Here is a 19,054-nt window from a genome sequence, read left to right on the forward strand (position 1 = left end):
CCTTTTTGATCAGCCGTCTCCAGCTACCCCAGAGAGCCGGGCTCAAGGACTGATGAGGCAGAGGGAGTTGGGTTTTTTGGATCATTTGAGATAGTTAGGGTTACATCCTGCAATTCCCATTGCTACTGTCCCTTTGCACACCGGCCAGCCCTGCAAAGACTGATCCTCCCTGCTGTAAAGGCTCATGCCTGCACTCCATCCAGCCCCTTGGCCCCACCGCTGCCCTCCTGCCGCAGTTATTGTTATTATTTACGCTCCTAAGCATCCTTTGAGTTCTGCCGGGGGACAAGATCCAAAGAGAAAGCCTTTTAAGGATTTGTGCCAGCGCCGGGAAGCGAATCCCCCCCAGCGAACAGCGGTGCTGGGGGATTTGAGTGTAGACAAGTGCTTAAAGCCGAAAAGGGCAGCGAGGGGAGGGAGCCGGGGGCACGCTCTGAAACCAGACCCCCCCGCCCAAAACGCAGCTCCTTCCTCTGCTTTAGGAAACGGATCCCTCCTGCGATTTCCTTTCAAAGGTGACTTGTAACCTCTTCATTAGGGTCGGCTTTGGCAGAGCCCTGATGGTGCAGCTGGCAGGGCCGGGGCTGCGGCTGGGCGGGAGTGCACTCGCCTTTCCAAGGCTGGGAAGCGAAGCCGGCCGCTCGCTGCAGCGGCAGCTCGGCGGGAGCCCCCCGGCCTTGCACTGATGGGTACTATGGACTTTAAGACAGACCCCAGTGCAGTAACCATCAATCTGCTGCTCATTGTCCGCCCCGAGGAGGCACCGAGCAAGGAGAAGGGGCAGCGAGAGGGGCACAAAGGAGGCAGCCGAGGCGCAGGTAACGACCCACCTGCGGCGGGGTGAGGAGGGGAGGGCTGCAGGTGCAGATGGCAAAGAGAAGCAGCAGCTTTGCGGCAGGGTTTGGGCTTTACCCCCCACCCCCACTCTTTCTGCTCTTTGCAGACATGCTGCAAACCCCCAAACGTCCCGGGGTTTTGGCAGCAGCCCGGCGTGCCCGCGCTGGCGCTGCAGCAGACCCTGCCCCGTGCAGTGCCCGGTGTGCTCGGGCCGGCCCCGGGGCGCGCAGCCCAGGGCGCAGGAGGAGCAGGGGACACGCACAGGCACTAATCCGAGGACCGTGTTTGCACCTTGCTGTGCCCTGCAGCGGCCCCCAGGTGCCTCCACGGGCTCTCGCGGCTGCGCAAGGTCAGCAGGGAGGGAGCTCGGCCTTTTCACCCCGCACGGCACCTACTGCACCGGAGTACAGGGTGAAACTGTTCTGTTTGCAGTGTGCCCGGGCTTTGTCTCGATCACTGTCCTGAGCCATTTATAGCTACAGTTTGGGACAGCGGCCCTGGCCCAGCTCCTGTCCTGCAGCGGGTCTTCCAAAAAGCTACAACTCTCCTCTGCAACTGTAAGGGGACCCTCCCTGCAGAAATAAAGGGAGGAGAAGGAATATTCCTGCTCTAAAGCCTTGGGGAGAAGCTGGATTTTCAGGCAACCAGTCCCAGGCTAACAAGGATAGGCAAAGCTATCACAAAAGTTGTGTTCGTGTTTCATCTAACACAGCACCCAGCACCTGCCCATCAAAGTGACTTAGACCTGGACTATTGCACTTTCTGCCTCTCAGTATTTAGCAACAAGAACTGCAGCCAATACAGCAGATACAACAGGGAAGGTGGATCCTGATGATAGCCGAGTTCAGCTAGGTTGATGGGTTACATAAGAGGGTTTGAGGTGCTTGGCTCCAGAGAGTGCCAGCACCTCACTATAGGAGGACACCCTGCCAATCTCCGGTTTATACTTTACAGGTTTGGAGGATTATGGCAATGGAAACAGCAACTCACAGCCACCTCAGAGGACAGATCTTAACGGTAAGTGAATGTCCCTCTCTACTGATAAACTGACCCCAGCACACACAACCCAAAGCTCTCAGCACCCAGCTGAGCTCAACCAACCCCTGCCTTTCCAGTGCTTCAGGGGGCTTTGATGCAGGCACACAGAGGGCCACGTGCCATGGGAAGTGCCCCCTGCATGCTCTCCTCTGGCCCGTGGGCAGGACGGACGTTGGTGGCACTGCCAAGCCCCTGCACATCCATCTGCAGGGGATTCTCCTGCCACGGAGCTCTTACGTTTCACAGCCAGATGATGGCAGGGGAAATTCAGTGCCCCAAATTACTCAGGTTGCAGACAGAGCTTCCAGAGATTTCCCCAGCACTCACACAGCTTAGACAGGGTCTGGGATGTAGAAGGGGAGGAAACTTTGGGTTCTCAACCATCTATCCACCAGTCCTTTCTTCATCTCCCTCACTCAGAGAATGAGCACAAGGCAGGTGTGATTCCTATCCAGGAACAACGTGACTGCTAGTCCTGAATGTTCCCCTGCCAATTCCCAATCCCCTGCCCTGAAGCAGTTCAGGAGGAACATGATCCTAGGACTGTAGTGCAAGGGGACAGAGCAGTTCCCAGGGAAGGGGTCAGACAATCCCACCTGCTTTCCTGGTAGTCTAAGCCTAACGTGGTGTTTAGCCTAGAAAGCTGTGGGCAGTGGTAGAGCAAGACACTTAATTCTCATGGTACCAGACAGTAGATTTTAGCTACACCAAGGAGGAGCTTTGCTGCCACAGGCCAAGCAATAGCAGCGTGCAAAAGCCCCGGCTGCTCCCAGCAGAATGCTCAGCAGGAGCCCTGATCCAAGTCCCTCTGAAATCAGTGGTGGCTGGAGGATGCTCACAGTCTGGGAACAAGCAATATTTCATGGCAAGGCAGTACTTTGAGGGTTTTTACAAACCAGGTAACAAAAGCCTCCACTCTGGGAAGCAGATAAATATTCTGCACTGTCTCCCTCCATCATGCTCAAGAGGGTCTGCAACCAGAGCTGCAGAGCAGAGGCAGAGCCTCCTATATGAGAGGATGGTATTTACTGATCATTTCCCACCCTGAATTAATGGCAGGAGTATTTAGTATGCACATGGGAATCCTTCCCTCACAACTCCACCTTAGGCACTCTTCAAGGATTGCTGAGGAATTCAGACACCACAGGAGCTTTGGCTCCTCTGGCACCACAGGGGTTAATGAATTCCCCTTCAATCAGCCACATTAGTGTCCTGATGAAGCCTCTGACACCCCTGGTGCTGCCACAGTACTTTCAAACATATAATCCCTAACCCCACTGAGGCAAAGGGGCTGTGGCCCCACTCCACAAAATCCCATCCCTCTGGGGCTATCCCTTGTCACAGCCACACAGCACGAAAGGTACCTGGACAAGCTGTGAAATCCAGGTTCCTCGTGCTGGTCTCTGCTGGCTGGCGGGATGGTGATCCCACAACACTTTGGAAAAGAGTGAGGGATCACCCTGGCCAACATCCACCCTGCCTCTGTCAAGGCTGGAGCACGGGAGCTGTGTGGGAGCGAGGGCTCAGTTTCACCTGGCATTTGCTGCCGTCAGCACAGCCCCAAGAAGCAGATCTGTGCTGCCCCGGGCACACCAGGTGCTTCTCACACCTCCCTCTATTCCAAGGATTCCTGGGCCAGCCAGCACTGCAGAGACAGCCAGGGGCTCCCAGAGGGGAGAGATCAGGATGAGACACTGAAAACCACACCAACACTTCACCTCCAAGCCCCCAGCATTGCCCTTCCCTCCCACCTACCCCCCTTCAAACTCCCATGGTCCGACCTCCTGACCCCCACCCTGAGCAGCAGCAGCCTGGGCTGGCACATCCCTCCGGAGTGGGGCCAGGCACTCCTAGGCCATGAGCAATTGGATTTTGAAGCTGGAGGACAGGGTTGAGTTTTTGGGGGTTCTTACTTACTGTGCTGCTGAGCAAGGGCACAGATTTAATCCCCCTCCATTCCTTTGTGCATGCAGGCTGGCCTGTCTCCAGGAAGCCCTGGGAGCAAACAAAACCCATCACCTCGGTCTCTGACAAAGGTAAGTCGTGACCCAAGAGACAGAGCAGAACCCCAGGGAGCTGCCAATAAGCTTTTTCTCTAATAAAATAACCTCAGAACACCCCAAAAGGGAGAAAAAAAAAACAACCTGGGCCAGCTGCACCCACAGAGCACTTGCTGGCCAAGGACTTGTCTGGCCACACAGCACAAGCAGAAAAACAAGTATTTCTTTAAGCAACCTGGTCTAGTGGCAAGTTCTCTGCTCACAGTAGGAGATTGGAACAAGAGGATCTTTAAGATCCCTTCTGACCAAACCATCCTATGATTCTATGATTCTTTATGAGGATGTCTTCATCAGGAAAAGTAAAAAAATAAAGTCATAAAAGCATCAGTGACCATTTCATATCACTAGTTTTTAAAGCAAAGAATATAGAACTTTGAAAAATTCCCATGGAATTACATTTCTCATTTGTTATATGACACTTAAACTCACTGGAAGAAGACATTCTTCAATGGCAAGTTTGTTTCTCGAAAACAAAGAATTTTATGTATTTTAATTCACTCGAAGTTGGTGAGAAAACTCACAAAAAACCAAAGCTATAAAATAATCATGAGAAATAGAAAAGGACCCCTGAAAATATAAAAAACCTTAAGGAAATCAAACAATTCACAGGATTAATCCCTTTGAGGAATAGCTTCACTTATCTTTGAATTAACTGACAAACACACCACCCAGCTCTGATCTTGACACCCAGATATGCACCACCCCAGAACTGGAGTCAAGCTCTAGTGTTTAGGGGTTTTACAGCTTTTCTTACCTTCTGCTTTTGGAGCTTAGAGGACATCAAACCTCTCGGCATAATCCCAGGAGAAACTTCACTTTTCTAAAGTTAAATACTATGGAAAAACTTATTCTTTGATGAAAGTGCAGATTCCCACCTAAGTAGCCAGTTCCAAGAGCTGGCTTTCAAGGAAAACCCCAAATGTTATGAGACTCCTGATAAAACTGTAGGCGGTATCACTGGATGGTAGCCCCGAGGTGCATTAACATTTTGACCTTCAGTCTCCCAAGTAGCCTCTGTCCGATCTGACACAGGAAACCAGGAGCACGTCATGCTCCTCCAGGGAACCTCAGGGGCTGCAGAACCTCCTGAAATACCTGCTCAAAAAATGCAGTCTCTGTCAAAAAGTTGATGTAGTTCTTGTAAGACACTCCCTAACTTTTTTCCTTGTATTTATCTCTCTGGAACTTTAAAGACCACACTCCAGTTTGCACAGGAGGTTGTTCTGGAGCATCATGGCACACCTGGACCTAGCTCTGCCAGGACACTGCCTCTTACAGGCAGTGGCCTTTGCCAGACATTTTAGTATCACAAGTCAAACCATTTTCAGCGCTCCAAGCCTTTTTCTGTTAATTTCCACGAAAAATCAATGAAAGACATTGATTCTATGCTTTCCACTGCTCCATCAAGAGCTCCTTAATGTGGTGATAAACCTTTGCAATCACCAGAGCTGCTGCTTTATCTGAAGTTAAGAGCTGCCTCAGCAGGCAACCCTGCCCTTCTCCTCCATATCCTGGTTAGTTTTCCATTTCTTAGGGAGTTTATTATCATTTCTTCCAGGAACCCAAGTGACAGTGGAGATTCATCCTGAGGATACCTCCCGCAAACCCATCAGGATACACTCCTTGGAAAAAGGTACATTCCCTGGCTGTAAACCCCGGCAGAAGCTGAGAACATCCTTCCCTCCCTTTTCAGCAGCCTGGAGGGGACGCTGTGCCCCTGGAGCTGATCCCACTAACAGTGCCGGCTTGTTGCAGGTTCCCAGCGGCTTCCCAGCCTGAGAGGACACGACAACAAAGGTGAGGCTCCGCTCTACCACAGCACGACTCCAAGCCATCCCTCACCCGGGAAGCTGCTCCAAGAGGACCCGGGCTCCTCCTGCCCATCGGGAGGCTCCTGAGAGGACGCCAACCCCGTTCTCCCTGACAGGCAGATGCTGCCTGCTCTTGCCCACGCCTGGGGCTTGAGGAGCAAAATCCTTCTGCTCCTGGGGTGGGGGGTCTCCCCCTCCTCCAGCCCTGGGACAAGGCAGGTGCTGACAGGCTGCGGGCAGTGGGGTCCCTCAGAAACCTCTTGCTGCCGCAGAGCTCTGGGTGGGGTCACAACCTCACAGCTCTGGAGCTCAGCTCCCTGCCTCCACCTCTGTGGGGTTTGGCCGTGGAGGGCAGGGGTTTGTCCCCAGCCCTCGGGCTAGAACAGGAGATGCCTGAGTGCTGGGGAATGTGGCCTCGGTGGGATGGCAGGGAGAGGACCCGGAGCACAGTCGGCAGGATGCTGACATCCGTGTCGGAATGCAAGGGAATGGGCAAAGAAGGGCCTCAATTCCAGCTTTTTTCACCCAGTCCTACTCCCCAGAACCACCTATTTCTGCTTCTTTTTTCTCTCCTGCCAACAACTTCCCACCTCATGCTCCCTTCTCCACTTTGCAGGTTTCCAGGGAACCGAGGCCCCGCAGTTACCGGGACCAAACGACCTGCATGGTAACTCTTTTACCACAAAAGGCGTCCAGCTTCCCAACCTCCTGCTCGTCGGGATGGCTGATGGGGGTGGCTTTGGGAACCTCACACCGTGCCCAAGAACTTCCCAAGACTCCACAGCCAGGGAAGGCTACTCAGCAAAGAGGCACAGCCCAGATTAACTGCATATCACTGCAGATCCCGCTCCTGCATGGAGCCTGTGCCTCTACAACCTGGCAAAGACAACCCTGACAACCAAATTTAAAACAAAAACAACAACCAAACAAAAAACAAAATCCCCTTCCCAAAAGACAAAAAGTAATTTTCAGAGCTGTATAGCGGGGGAATCTTTAAACATGTAGATCTGCTTCCTCTCTCTTTGGGTCAGTGTAACAGCCCCTTTTCAGGAAAAACACAGATAAACAAACAAGCCTTTGTCCCACCTGGCAGGCAGCACTGGAACTGGGATGTGGGATGTCCCCCAAACCCCTCCCTCGGGCAGAGGTTTCCCAGAAGAGCAGGGCTCACCTTAACAGCACACCTTTGCAAGTCAGGAATGGACCTTGTGGCCACCCCCACAGCAGGCTGGAACCTGGGCCAGAGACCTGTTCTGGGCAGCTGGAAGGGGAGCAGAGGATGAATATAGATTCCAGAGGCACTGCTGGCTCTCAAGTAGGACAGGAGGCTCTTGGAGCCTCTCGTGCATCCTGCTCCCAGCACTTGCTGAGCAGGTAGAGGGGGGTCCCACTTGCCTAAGCGGGGTCACAAATAAAGCAGGATATGACCAGCTGTGCCCAACCCCAGCCCAAGGCAATCCCCTGCTCCAGGCAAACAGCAGCTCCACTGCACTGTTCATTCACTTCTCACAGCACTCAGGAGTCACACAACAGTGTTCGCACCTCAGGATCTCTTAAAGCCTTTTTTCCAGAGAAATAACAATCCTACAGAGAGAGCTTAGAGGAATGTCTCAACCCTGAATGGCTCTGACAGCTCAGGACAGGCTGTAGCACTCCCTTCTCCTCTCACCAGCCAGCAGAGCAGGGAGGGCTGAGGTTCAGGCTCACTGATGGGAGACAGCACTGTCAGCTCATTCCAAGACTGTTAAAAAAATCAGTTATCTCATTAATTAGGGCAAGTTATTAACCCTTTGTTCACATTGAGGAGAACTAGGAGCCTGGAAAGACAAAGACAGAGGGTTGTTTCAGTCCAACTGCTCCCAATGTGACATTCCTTATGGGCCTGAATTCCTGCAGAATCATGGCCCTTTACCATGCAAAACTCCTGGGCAGATCCAGATCTTTGGTGTGCTTTTTAAGAAATGAAGTTTTTTTCCAGGGCTTGCACAGCACAGATTTTCCCTGCTCGTTCTCCATTGTATCTCCTGCCCCTCCACACAATATCCTGGGATTTCCTATGCTGTTACACAGTGCCAAAGTCGCAGAGGCAGCTCCTTCTTTGGCACTGCCCAAATTCTAGCAGACTAGACGGGATGGCTCCTGCTTTCCATGCAGCTGGCAGGGACCTCCTGCGGATGCCCTCATGTCCTCTGCTCCCTAAGCACTCGATGATGGATTCCTCCCTGAGCTCTGTCCCCTTCTTCAACCATTCAGCCAGGAAAAACACACCCTCCCTTCCCAAAACAATGACAACTCATTCTCTTCCCAGCATATCCATGGGACAAATCCTCTTTTAAATCCCTGCCAGTAGATCTGCAGCAATTTCAGAAGCTGGATGCCTACGCATTAAAAGTAAGTCTTGCTTTTGCCTCTGTCCTCCTCCCAGTTCCCCTCCAGGGACGCTCCATGAAACCTGGCTCCCAGAACTGACACCAGCTTAGCTGAGCTATGGGGATGCACCCTCAAAATCTCCCAAACATATTAAAAACCATTTCCCTGCAAACATTAGCAAAGAGATCCCGCTCTAGGAGGGAACTATAACCAAAAATACATGGATGTAGAATTGTAGTATCATTGTTAAGGGAAGGGGGGACAGAGGAGTCTCTGGCAGTTGGGGTCTCACTGGTTTCAGAAGAACAAGGGAGTGGGGAGGACAGGAGATCTGCCAGAGAGATTTCTTCCCCATGACCACACAGTGCTTCCTCCTCACACAGGTGAACGTCAAGAGCAGCGTGGAGGACCTTGTCAAAGCCCTGCTTAAACAAGCCCGGACTGACCTGGAAAAGGTCCGAGCCATATGGATGTGGATATGCCACCACATAGGTAGGCTGAGATCCTCAATAGAAAACAAGGCTGTTGCTGGCAGTTTGTATCTGTGGGCTAGTTCCACGTGGTGGGTGGAAGGAAGGCTTTCTGGAGGTATTTACCCAGAAATGCATCCTGAGGTTTTCTCACCATGCAATGTTATCTAGCCTGGAAGAGCACTTGCAATATAAATATAAAATATAAAATATAAATCCATCCTTTCCTGGATGGATTTTCAGTGAGAGCACTGCTCCCTGGGCACCACTTCCCACCCAACTCAATCCCACAATGGGCTGCTATCCCCATGCAGCAGTAGCACTGACAATTATTTGACCTGTTATTTCTGGCATAAATACAGAGCTTGGTGCAGCCAGCCAGCTCTGCACACCCCTCAAAGCAATCCATGGCTTTGCTGGAGACCAGTGAACAGCCCTGGTGGAACAGCCAGCCTTTCCCAGCTCCTCAGAGCCAACACTGGGGAGGCACCAGCTGAATCCCTCAGATAAAAGACAAGCAGTGGCAGCACTTCATCAGAGCATACACACGGGCACAGAGCCTGCTGCCAGCTTTCCTCCTTGCCCCAGCACTGAGGGGAAGCTGAAGCAGCTGATGCAGCATTTCTGAAAGCTCTGTCAGAAAAATACGTCTGTATTTTAAGAAAGAGGTTGTGGACATGGCCAAGGTTGGTGGGCATTGAATTAACCTTCCCAGACCGGTTCCTCAAGGTCTGTCTGAGGGAGCCCTGCTGTGCTGCTTTTCTGCATTCATTCCAACAAATCAAGACTTCCTGTGCTTCCAGGTATTAATATGACCAGGCTGGACTGGGCTTGGAGCTACCTGGCCTAGTGGAAGGTGTCCCTGCCCACAGCAGGGGGTTGGAATGAGATGGGCTTTAAGGTCCCTTCCAACCCAAGCCACTCTCAGATTCTATCACTCAGTTCCAACAAATCACTTCAGGTATTTCCCAACAAGCTCCTTTCTAGGTATTTTTAATACAAATTGCATGTAAAGAGGGCAAAAAGCTCAGTGTTCTCCTTTGAGGTAACACCAGTCTGATTCCTTCACATGCTCTGGTTTTTACTGGGAAAAAAAAAAAAAAAATTCAGAGTTTTCCTCCTATTTGGATTCAACTGCTGAACCCAGTCCAGGCTTAGAGCACAGGGTGATGAGGGCAGACCCCATCCCTCTGCAGACCCCATCCCTCTGCCCCCAGCACTGTCCACGCAGCACGTGCCACGGCTCCCTTCTCTCCGCTCACGCTCATGGAGACGAAAAGCAATCCGAGCGCTGCTCCTGCTGCCCATTGATCCCACCGCCTGGGGCTGCTGGATGAACTTTTGCCTGTGATCCCTCCTGCAGAATACGACGTCGTGGGCTACCACAACAAAAGCCAGCGGTTGAGCGAGGCCAAAGACGTGCTTCAGATGGGCAAGAGCGTTTGCGAGGGCTACGCCGGGCTCTTCGAGCAAATGTGCAGGTACATTAACTTCAGAAACATCCAGTGCCAGGGAGAGTTTACATTCCCTGTCATCCCCATGCCTATCCTGTCTGCCTTTGCGTTGACAAATGTGACTTTAAGCAGGACATGGAGCTTCAGCTTTCAAGCCATGCTGTGGAAAAACAGCAAGTCCTAGAAAGGTCAATTTTGCTCCCTCCTCCACTCCCTCTACTCCCCTCCCCAGCATAATTTACTTGGTGCCATCTGCTGAGCTTCGCATTGCATTAACATAATGGCAGATGAAAACGCGGAGCTAATTTGATTAGAACTAGGATTTTCCTTGGAGTATCTGGATGTGAAGGTTAAAAGCAGAGCAAGACTTGAACAAGGAGCGCTGTCTGCAACGTGCTCCCATGGAAGAGGCATGCACATCCCCAGAAGGAGCTTTCCCAAAACCTGTCCCCTCCAGAGGCACCACAGGGACACCCACGCTGTCTTCTGAGGCCAATCTCAAGGGGCATCATCATTGAGGGCAATACTGCACTTCCCATTTTATAGCTATATTGGCACTTAATGACTAAAATCCATTCTCCTGCCTGCAAAACCTCATGGACTTCACTGGGGATTATTCCCATAAATTTCCCTCACAACAGAACTTAACAATTACAAATCACACAAGAGGCAGCCCCTTCCTCAGCAGGGAGCACAGGGGCCTTGCAGATGGATGCAGCCCAAATCCCTTCTCCCTCCCATCTCTCCAATCCAGTAAGGAAAGGAGATGGCTGTTGCACAAGGCAACCCTCAAACACCACAGCAAGGAGCAACATCTCTCCCAGCATCTCTCCTCTCCCAGGAGTGTGCCTTGGATGAGTAGTGAAAGCAATGAAGGTGCCTGGTAAGTTTGGGGACCAGCCTTATGCGAGGTGGCTGTGCCAGGGAGCACCTTCCATGTACAAGATAGCCTTGGAAAAATCAAAGACCAGCTATTAATCACATGTGTAAGTAACAATTGGCTTTCCACACCATCCCAAAAGTTTTGGGAAGGTTTTCACCACAAAATCTACAGGGAAAAGAGAGGTTTAAAGAAAACCAACATTCTGAAGTGGTGAGTGCTTCCAACCAACAACCAGCAACTGTGATATGTATTTGGTCCCTTCCAACCCAAACCATTCTATGATATTGGATCTGGCTTTCTAAACAGTAACATAAAGAAATAGGATGGTGACATATGAATTTATAGCTGCATCTTATGGAACAGTTATTAGCAGTTGGAGGGGGAGGAAATTTGCATCTGTTCATTAAAAAGCATATGTTTAGTTCATTAAAAGCATTAATCTTGCCAAGGATATTTTTGACTATTTAAAGGTGCTGTTGATTTACTCATAATTCCTCAGTTCCAGGTTGATTAGTCACTATGTGATTCAGGAAACCTCCCAGTCAAGCAGCCTATTATGTTGTCAAATACTGTTGTCATTTAGCTAAATGTTTAGCTCCTTTCCTGAAAAACTGTACCCAAAGACAACACCTCTTTCTTGCACAGGCATCTCCTCATCCCTTCTTCCTATGCTCTCTTCAAGTCTTACCCTGAGTCTAAGCAGAAAGACAAGAGGCAAAGAGCAGTTACTTTACAGAGAGGTTTTTCAGAGCCAAGTTTTGAGGGGAAAAAAAAGGTGGTTTATCATGCCTTTTTTTCCTAGCTCCTGCGAGGGAACTTGAACAAACAACCCAATTTGCCAATCACCAGGAGTCCCCCCAAAGGTCCTGTCAAAGTCAATGTCTGACAATGATTGAGTCTTACTTGTCCCAGTGCCAGAGGGAACAATTCCTGTTGCAGACACAACTCTGTCACCTCTGAGCACAGCTTTGGCAGCCAGACTTCTTCCCATTAGCTGAGACTCCTGTCACAGAGGAAAGGTGGGCACAGACAGTGGGAAGCTGGCCATGAAACATCACTTTCCAAATATCAGATGTGATTGCATGGAACGCAAACATGGGCTCCTGACCAATATTTCAGCAGCATTTATCAAGAACTGGCTTCTCATCTGACAAGCAAACCTGAGGAGGTAGCACGGCTGAGTGAATCAGGGAGTGTAAATTCAAGAATTCAATTAAGGGCAAACCCAGCAGCCTGCATTTAGGGAGAGACTCACTCACCAGGATTCGTGATGAAGGCACAACAATTACTTTCCCCGGACAGGTTCCAGCAGCACCTCTAGGAGCAAAAGCTGGCTGCACTGCCTACAGTGGATCTGCCCACTGAGCTGCTCCTTCTTCAGAACCAGCCTGCAAATAATTCAGGTTTCACAGCCTCTTGCTTCTCCTGTTTCCCACAGTCAGAACCTTTCCCTCTTTTCAGGTACAGAGACATACACCTACCTACCACAAACATAAACCATTCTCTCCCTCTGGAGAGGCCAGATTTGCTTCTTCTTTTAGAGGAAATTATCAAAGTCAACCTAAAATCAAAGGGAATAAGGTGCCATTGAATCCTGAGGATTACCTGTAGCAAGATCCAGACTATCTCCTACTCCTTTTGAAGCAGAAAAGCAACTTTGTGTTTAACCTCATTTGTTGCACCAAGCAAAGGTTGCCATATGTTTCTCAAGTTAGTTCTTCCAGTCCATTTTGTATTTAGGCCATCTTCCACCATCACACTGCCACATCCACAAACTCTAGAGACCTTCCCCATCTCTTCTCTCTGCCTGTCTAATTTATCTGTATAAATCCATTTATACAGAATTACCCTTTCCACCACTGCAGAACTGCTTTGTTAAAGGATGTGTAAGCCTGGATTTTTGTCTCTTACTAGAGAGGTCACTGTCTAAATGCTCCAGCCTTTCTTTTGGGAACTTCGAACACATCCAAGCACAAACTCTTCTTGCTGCTTTGCCAGCGCTCACTGTAATCGAGAGCACAGTGAGAGCCAATGGCAGAACCCGTCCCTTAATGTTCCCTCTGAATATCCCAGCTAACAAGAATGTCTGGAGGAGCCTAGAAGGATTAGACACCAATCCCCATGAAATTAGTGGGACCTTGGTGCTTAGCTCCTTGAAACTCCCAGGATCAAATCTTCCCTAAAGTTCCCGGGCCAGCCCCTAGTCTCAGTTACATCATGTAAATCCAAGCTCTCACCAGTTTCATCAGTGGAGTTGCTCCAGATTTTCTGCCCAGCTCCACAACAGAATTTGGCTCACAGGGGACTGTGGGCTGGCAAGGGCTTTCCAGACCCCCTGCAGCACCAGGGTTCTCCATGGCATTCCCTGCAGCCTGGCCACGTGTGTTCTGGGTACCCATGTAACAGCCCCACTGTTGCTGCTCCCTCCTCTCCTCTGCTGAGGTGCCCACCTTCCCTCACAATCAGCATCCTCTCCACAGAGAAAACAGTCCTTCCTACAAGCAGCACTGCACTGCCAATTGCCAGTCAGTATCTGTTAGCAGACCTCAACTTCTTAACAGCCGTGTTAATTATCTTTCCCGTAAATATCCCTTTTCTCCTGAGCTAAACCCACAGTATGCAGACAATCTTGCTCTGGAAGCCTGCACAGTTTATTACTTAAGGTAGTTGTTCCATTTAGCACACTTTTCAACAAGGAAGAAAAATGTCAAAGCTGTCCTACACAAAAGACAATCCTCCAAGTGAAGCAGTTTTAGATTAATGCTGAAATAAGATGCCAATGTTAGAATCCATTGCTATCATCAGCGGAGAGCTTATTAACACAGTGCTTATTTAAATCTTATTTACACATCCACGCAGGTATTCATTATGTTTTTAGAAAGAGACTGTTTAATCATTTCTACCCTGGGCAAGCACAAGCTCACTCTTTCAGGAAACTAAATCAGCATCCACAGTCCCGTGAGGTCTGAGATACCTTAGCTGGTGTCAAACACCAGGCCCCCCATCACAGGGAGAGGAACAGACTACACTTTTAATTTATAATTACATGGGCTAATTGTGGACCGCATCAAAGGGATTCCACTGAGTAACAAGACAGAGAGCAATTAGGCCCACTTTATCTTTGTCATCCTCTAACAGTGCTGAATTGATGGTGCATCAGGCAAAAAGAGAGGGAATATGCAAAAATTGAGAGAGAAAAGGCCATTCCTCCAGCAGGACACTCCTCCCGAGTCCCTGTGCAAAGGGTGCAAGAACAAACAGCCCTATTCAACATCTCAGACATCACCACCTTTTTTCCCTCCACACAAGTTACTGGCAGGTGCAAAACAAATCTCCTGCTGCACCTTATGGTTTCCTCTCAGTATTGCAGGGGTCCAGTGCAAGAAGGTGTCGGGACACTCCAAGGGACACGGGTACAAGATAGGGCAGACCTTCACAGAGAAGTCTGACCATGCCTGGAACGCTGTCTACATTGAAGGAAGGTGGCATTTGCTGGACAGCACCTGGGGAACTGGTTTTGTTGATGATTCTGTCACCACGTTCACCTACAGGTAAAGAACCGCTCTCTAAGTTAATACAGAAACCCACCACAAAGGCACAAAGAAAGCTGATGGGTTTGGCAAACCAAACAGGGACAAACTTCAGGTGCCACAGGAAGACCCAAAGCCCTGACAAGGCACCAGGGCTGCCTATACAGGGGATAGAGCACGACCTGTAGAAAGGGAGCAGCCTGAGCAGCAAACCACAAACTGCTAAAAGGCCACCAGTTCCTCTGATCACATGTTCAGATTTTTGCAGTTCTCCATGACACTCGATTTACAGCTTTTGTGAATCCATTTCAAGCAACACCCAGGGCCTCCCTCTTTCCTCAGGAGGGGAAAAGTGCAAATACCTGGGGTTTATCCCAAAGCTCAGCATTTGCCCTGGAAATGGAAGACCAAAGCTCAGGTTTCTTCTCTGCCTGGAGGATTTCAAACCCAGTGATCTCAGTCTGTCAGCAGCTCAAAGCACTCTAACATCCTCCTGCTGAACCCACCACCACTGCAGGGGAAGAATTCAGTTCCTGTAACTACTCATATTCCTTTAACTTCTTCCCTCTTTTCCAGGTACAATGAGTTTTACTTTCTGACTCATCCGGCTCTGTTCATTAACACTCACTTCCCAGATAACAGCAACTGGCAGCTTCTGAAACCCACCCTGACGCTGAAGGAATTTGAGAGCAGCATGCTGTACAACAGCAGCTTCTACTCGTTGGGCCTGCTGGCCTCGCACCCAGAGACACCCATCATCCAAACAGGTAACACCCCACGGGACAGCAGCTGTGGAGCATCTTCCCTCATTTGTCCCACATCCAGCACACACTGCTGTGCACTTCTTCAGGAATGCTGAGCACCCCGAGTTAGTCCAGCAGCTCTTTTAGCATAAAACCACTCAGGTACCACCACTGAGTGCCAGAGCCTACGTTTAAGATCACCTCTCTCAGATTTTCCAAGAGCTGCAGGAATTGGCTAATTTACAAGTGCTGAGAACAGGATAAATGCACATCTCCAAAACAAAGGCCACTCCTTTTTGAGGGACACAGGTCCAAGCTATGACCTGCCAATTACAGCTCTTTGTTTTACTATTAGAGAAGCAGCTATTTATGTGGACAGATTAGCCTTCCCAGAACAGGGTGTACATGCAAAAATTGTACTGACGCTTCTATGTACTCTTTTTTTTGTATTTCCTAGTAAATGGAAAAGCCTCTGTATCCGTGGATTGCCGCTCTAACATGTTATTTATGTTTGAGCTGAAGGGAACAGATAAACACGGTTTAATGACTTTGAAAAAACATGGAATGAAGTTGGACATCTACCCCCAGGAGACAGGGAGGCACAACCTGAAGATCTTCGCCAAGCCCTCGAAAGCTGAGACTTCGGAACGTGCCTACGACTGCGTGTTGGAGTACGTGGTGGAGTGCGAGTCCGTGGACAAGGCCACGTGCCTCCCAAAGGACCTGCACCAGCCCGTGGGGCCCAGCTGGCTCTCAGAGCGCCAGGGGTTCCTGCGACCATCCCACCGCGAGCCCATCATCCACACTAACGACGGGCGCTGCTCCCTCACCTTCACCCTGGGCAAGGACATCAGCGTGCTGACCTCGCTGCACGCCGACGGCAGCGGCCCCGCCGAGGACCTGAGCAGGCAGCACATCATGCAAATCCTCCGCGGGAACCAGATCGAGCTCAAGGTCCACCTCCCGCACGCGGGGAACTTCGTGATGAAAATCTACTCCAAGAAAAGGTCAGATCCTGGTAGCTATGACTACGTCTTCAACTACCTCATCACGTGCCTGAACACGGAGGTGAAGTGGCCGGCCTTTCCCCAGCGCTACAGCAAGTGGATGGAAGACTATGAAATCCTGGAGCCGCTGTCAGGCCTGCTGCCCGCCAACCGCAACGTCCAGTTCAAACTCAAAATGCACGGCATAGCCAAGGTGCTGGTTCAGGCTGAGGACACTTACCCTCTCACCCACAACAAAGGCTGCTGGGAGGGAACCTGCAACACCTCGGGGTGCAGAGAGGTGTCTGTGATGGTGCACGAGAACGCCAACCACAGCTTTTACTCATACGTCCTCAAATACAAAGTTGAGACCCAGTAACATCCACTCCTTGTTCTTTCACTCACCCGCATGAACCAACCTTCCCAAAATGCCCCCAGCCAACAAAGCTTTAGGAGATCACTCATTCTCTCAGTAAAATCTGTTCTTTCAACAAATGGCAGGACAACACTTGCAGGCTTTTGCAAGACCACGGGCTCAAAGACGGTCAGAGAGACAAAAAATCCTGTTAAGGAGGGAGCAGCAGGGGAAGATATGAGATAAAAAGCTCACCTATGTTTCAGTAACACTGTCCAGACCAATATCTTGAAGAAAACAACTGACTGGCCACAGGTCATTCTTTGCCAAGAGTGATTATCAGTTTCCAAGTTATGGACCGTTAGAAAAGTCTTACAAGGGCTACTCCAAGAAGAAATCACCTAGTTATGGGGCAGGATGAAGGAAGTGCACCCGACTTTTGAGCAATATTGGGCACAAGGAACTTCAGGATATTTAATCCGAGTTTCTGTATATCTTTAGTCAGTTGTATATCCAAGGAGAGAGAGAAGTGTTAGGAAGAAGATACAACATGAAATTTCCTTGTGCACTTCATTGTCTTACAGATTTAAGTGATGCTGCGAAATTGCTTTTTACACTGACTCTTAAATACAATAAATATTTGCAATATACAATATTACAATTGTATATACAATACAATCATTTGTACCTTTTTATATTACAGTATTGTAAACACTTTTTCTGCTGTAATTATATCTCAATCATATAGGTGTTTCCATAACTAAAGCTACAGTAAAATGGAGAAATAAGTTCTCAGAAATCACTCCTTACTCCAATCCATCTACACAACACTGCAACTAAAAACTGATGGGGTTCTGTGGGATAGCAAGCTGAGTGTTATTATCATGTAAAAACTATTTGGTGCTGTACTCTTGTAAACCTCTCCCCCCTGGTGCACAAGGAAAGGGGGGCTTCTAGCGAATCCCACCACAAATGCATGTCGTAAGACAGAGCAACATTTCCCAATTGATTGAGATGTCAGTGAGAATTAGCATGACCCAAATGATACTATGTTTGAGCTTGAATTGAAAATAAACCTGTTATGTTTTTGCACTCTTGTTTCATTGACCCAACAACATGAGTTCTCTTCACAAAGCTGCTGCATTTTCCACACAAGAAAGGTGGGTTATTCCTACATTCCCCCTTCCTCAGCGACTGGGTGGCAGGAATTATTCCCACTAGTGCAGGGCTGCCCATCTGCAGGAGGATTACTGCCACTGTACTCCCTCTACTCCAGCACCCAGGTTTGACCCCCCTGAGTACCTGGAGCCAGATTCAAGCATTAGAACTCTCTGTGAGGACACAGGATGTTGCAGACACAATTTACAAGCATAAACACAACACATAACCTAATCGGGCTTACTCCAGGGTGCCCGGAGTACAGCAACGCTTTGGGGTTTTTTTGTACTTGGGAGACAAGGAGGCTCCACTTGTGACATAAAAGTAGGTTTTAAGTCCTCCCCTGAACAGCTAAGTGTCTTTGCCCTCAAAAACTGGTGGCAGCAGCTCCTCCCTGCGGGAACACTGACAAGCCTTGCAGCTCAGCAGGCTCTACTCCCTGGACACCAACACAGACTGAACAGCACAGATGCAAGACACACTAGGGATTTTTTGATTACCTAAGGACCTTGAAGGCTAAAGCAAGTATTGTCTGTCAGCACAGACAGCCCTGGTCTATTTTGGTGCCTGGCAGAAGGATACTTTTTTCTCAGATCCCACTTTTCAGATCAAGGAGGACACACTGCAGCGGCTTTCATTTCACAGGTCACACTGATCCAGTCAAACACGTCACTTCTTACAATGGGAGGATAAGGCGGCATCCCAGAGAGTTTAGGGACTAAAGAAAACAACTTCTTCCACGTAACAGGGTCAAGGATACCAAGGTACAGACACCTTTTGTGGAAACAAACACTTGATGTTCTCTCAGAAACAGGCAGGAGTATCTGGCAGACACAGCAAAGCCTCTCCGCAGTGACACTGCTGTGAGCGTAGCCCCTGCTCCTTGTCTTAAAGACTCACTTTCACAAGGTCTCTAACCCCACATGCTCTATTTCTGTCTCTAGATGGCAGGGGCAACAAAAAAAATACCCCAAGAGAGTAGAGAGGACAGTTTATACAGTATTGCCCCCTACATAGCACGATCTCAGGGAACATTCCCTCTCCCTGCCACCCAACCCTGCAAAAGCCAGGCACCTGCAGTTACACACATCTATAGAGGCACAGCAGATTCTTGAAGCCCTCAATGTAAAGAGTGACCCAAAGCACTGCCACACCTGCAGCAGAACATTTGTAGCACAGTGAAGACAGAGAGAGGCTGCACAGCTTCCCACTGTAGCTGATGTACAAAAGGAAGTTCAGCAAATAAAGTTCTGCACTTTTGTCTCAAACAGAAAAACATCTGGCCCAGCCCTGCTAATGTGCAAGAAATTCTTTGGTGCTATCGAAGGCATGAGTTCAAAGACACAAACCCCCTCTCCT

The 19,054-nt window shown here is 49.5% G+C and overlaps 1 protein-coding gene across 1 annotated transcript; it reads left to right on the forward strand.

Annotated features, from left to right (window-relative positions):
* The first annotated feature begins 614 nt into the window (after positions 1–614).
* KY (kyphoscoliosis peptidase) lies at positions 615–17,633 on the forward strand. The gene is made up of 12 exons (XM_027878289.1): positions 615–818; positions 1,792–1,854; positions 3,849–3,911; positions 5,494–5,568; positions 5,691–5,732; positions 6,363–6,413; positions 8,055–8,137; positions 8,500–8,608; positions 9,950–10,067; positions 14,286–14,474; positions 15,030–15,220; positions 15,654–17,633. Exons 1-12 carry the CDS (start codon positions 686–688, stop codon positions 16,559–16,561), a joined length of 2,025 nt encoding a protein of 674 aa, XP_027734090.1. The 5' UTR covers positions 615–685; the 3' UTR covers positions 16,562–17,633.
* Positions 17,634–19,054: the final 1,421 nt, after the last annotated feature.

This window comes from Empidonax traillii, unplaced genomic scaffold (assembly GCF_003031625.1).
Source record: "Empidonax traillii isolate 1590-97213 ecotype Southwest subspecies unplaced genomic scaffold, ASM303162v1 scaffold40:size2234952, whole genome shotgun sequence".
Taxonomy (NCBI): Eukaryota; Metazoa; Chordata; class Aves; order Passeriformes; family Tyrannidae; genus Empidonax; species Empidonax traillii.

Excerpts from the sequence above, each read along its gene's own strand:
- KY (XM_027878289.1), top strand. The coding sequence starts at position 686 with ATGGGTACTATGGACTTTAAGACAGACCCCAGTGCAGTAACCATCAAT. Across the intron at positions 5,733-6,362 it reads GAGAGGACACGACAACAAAG|GTTTCCAGGGAACCGAGGCC; the intron begins GTGAGGCTCCGC and ends TCCACTTTGCAG. Across the intron at positions 8,138-8,499 it reads TGGATGCCTACGCATTAAAA|GTGAACGTCAAGAGCAGCGT; the intron begins GTAAGTCTTGCT and ends CTCCTCACACAG.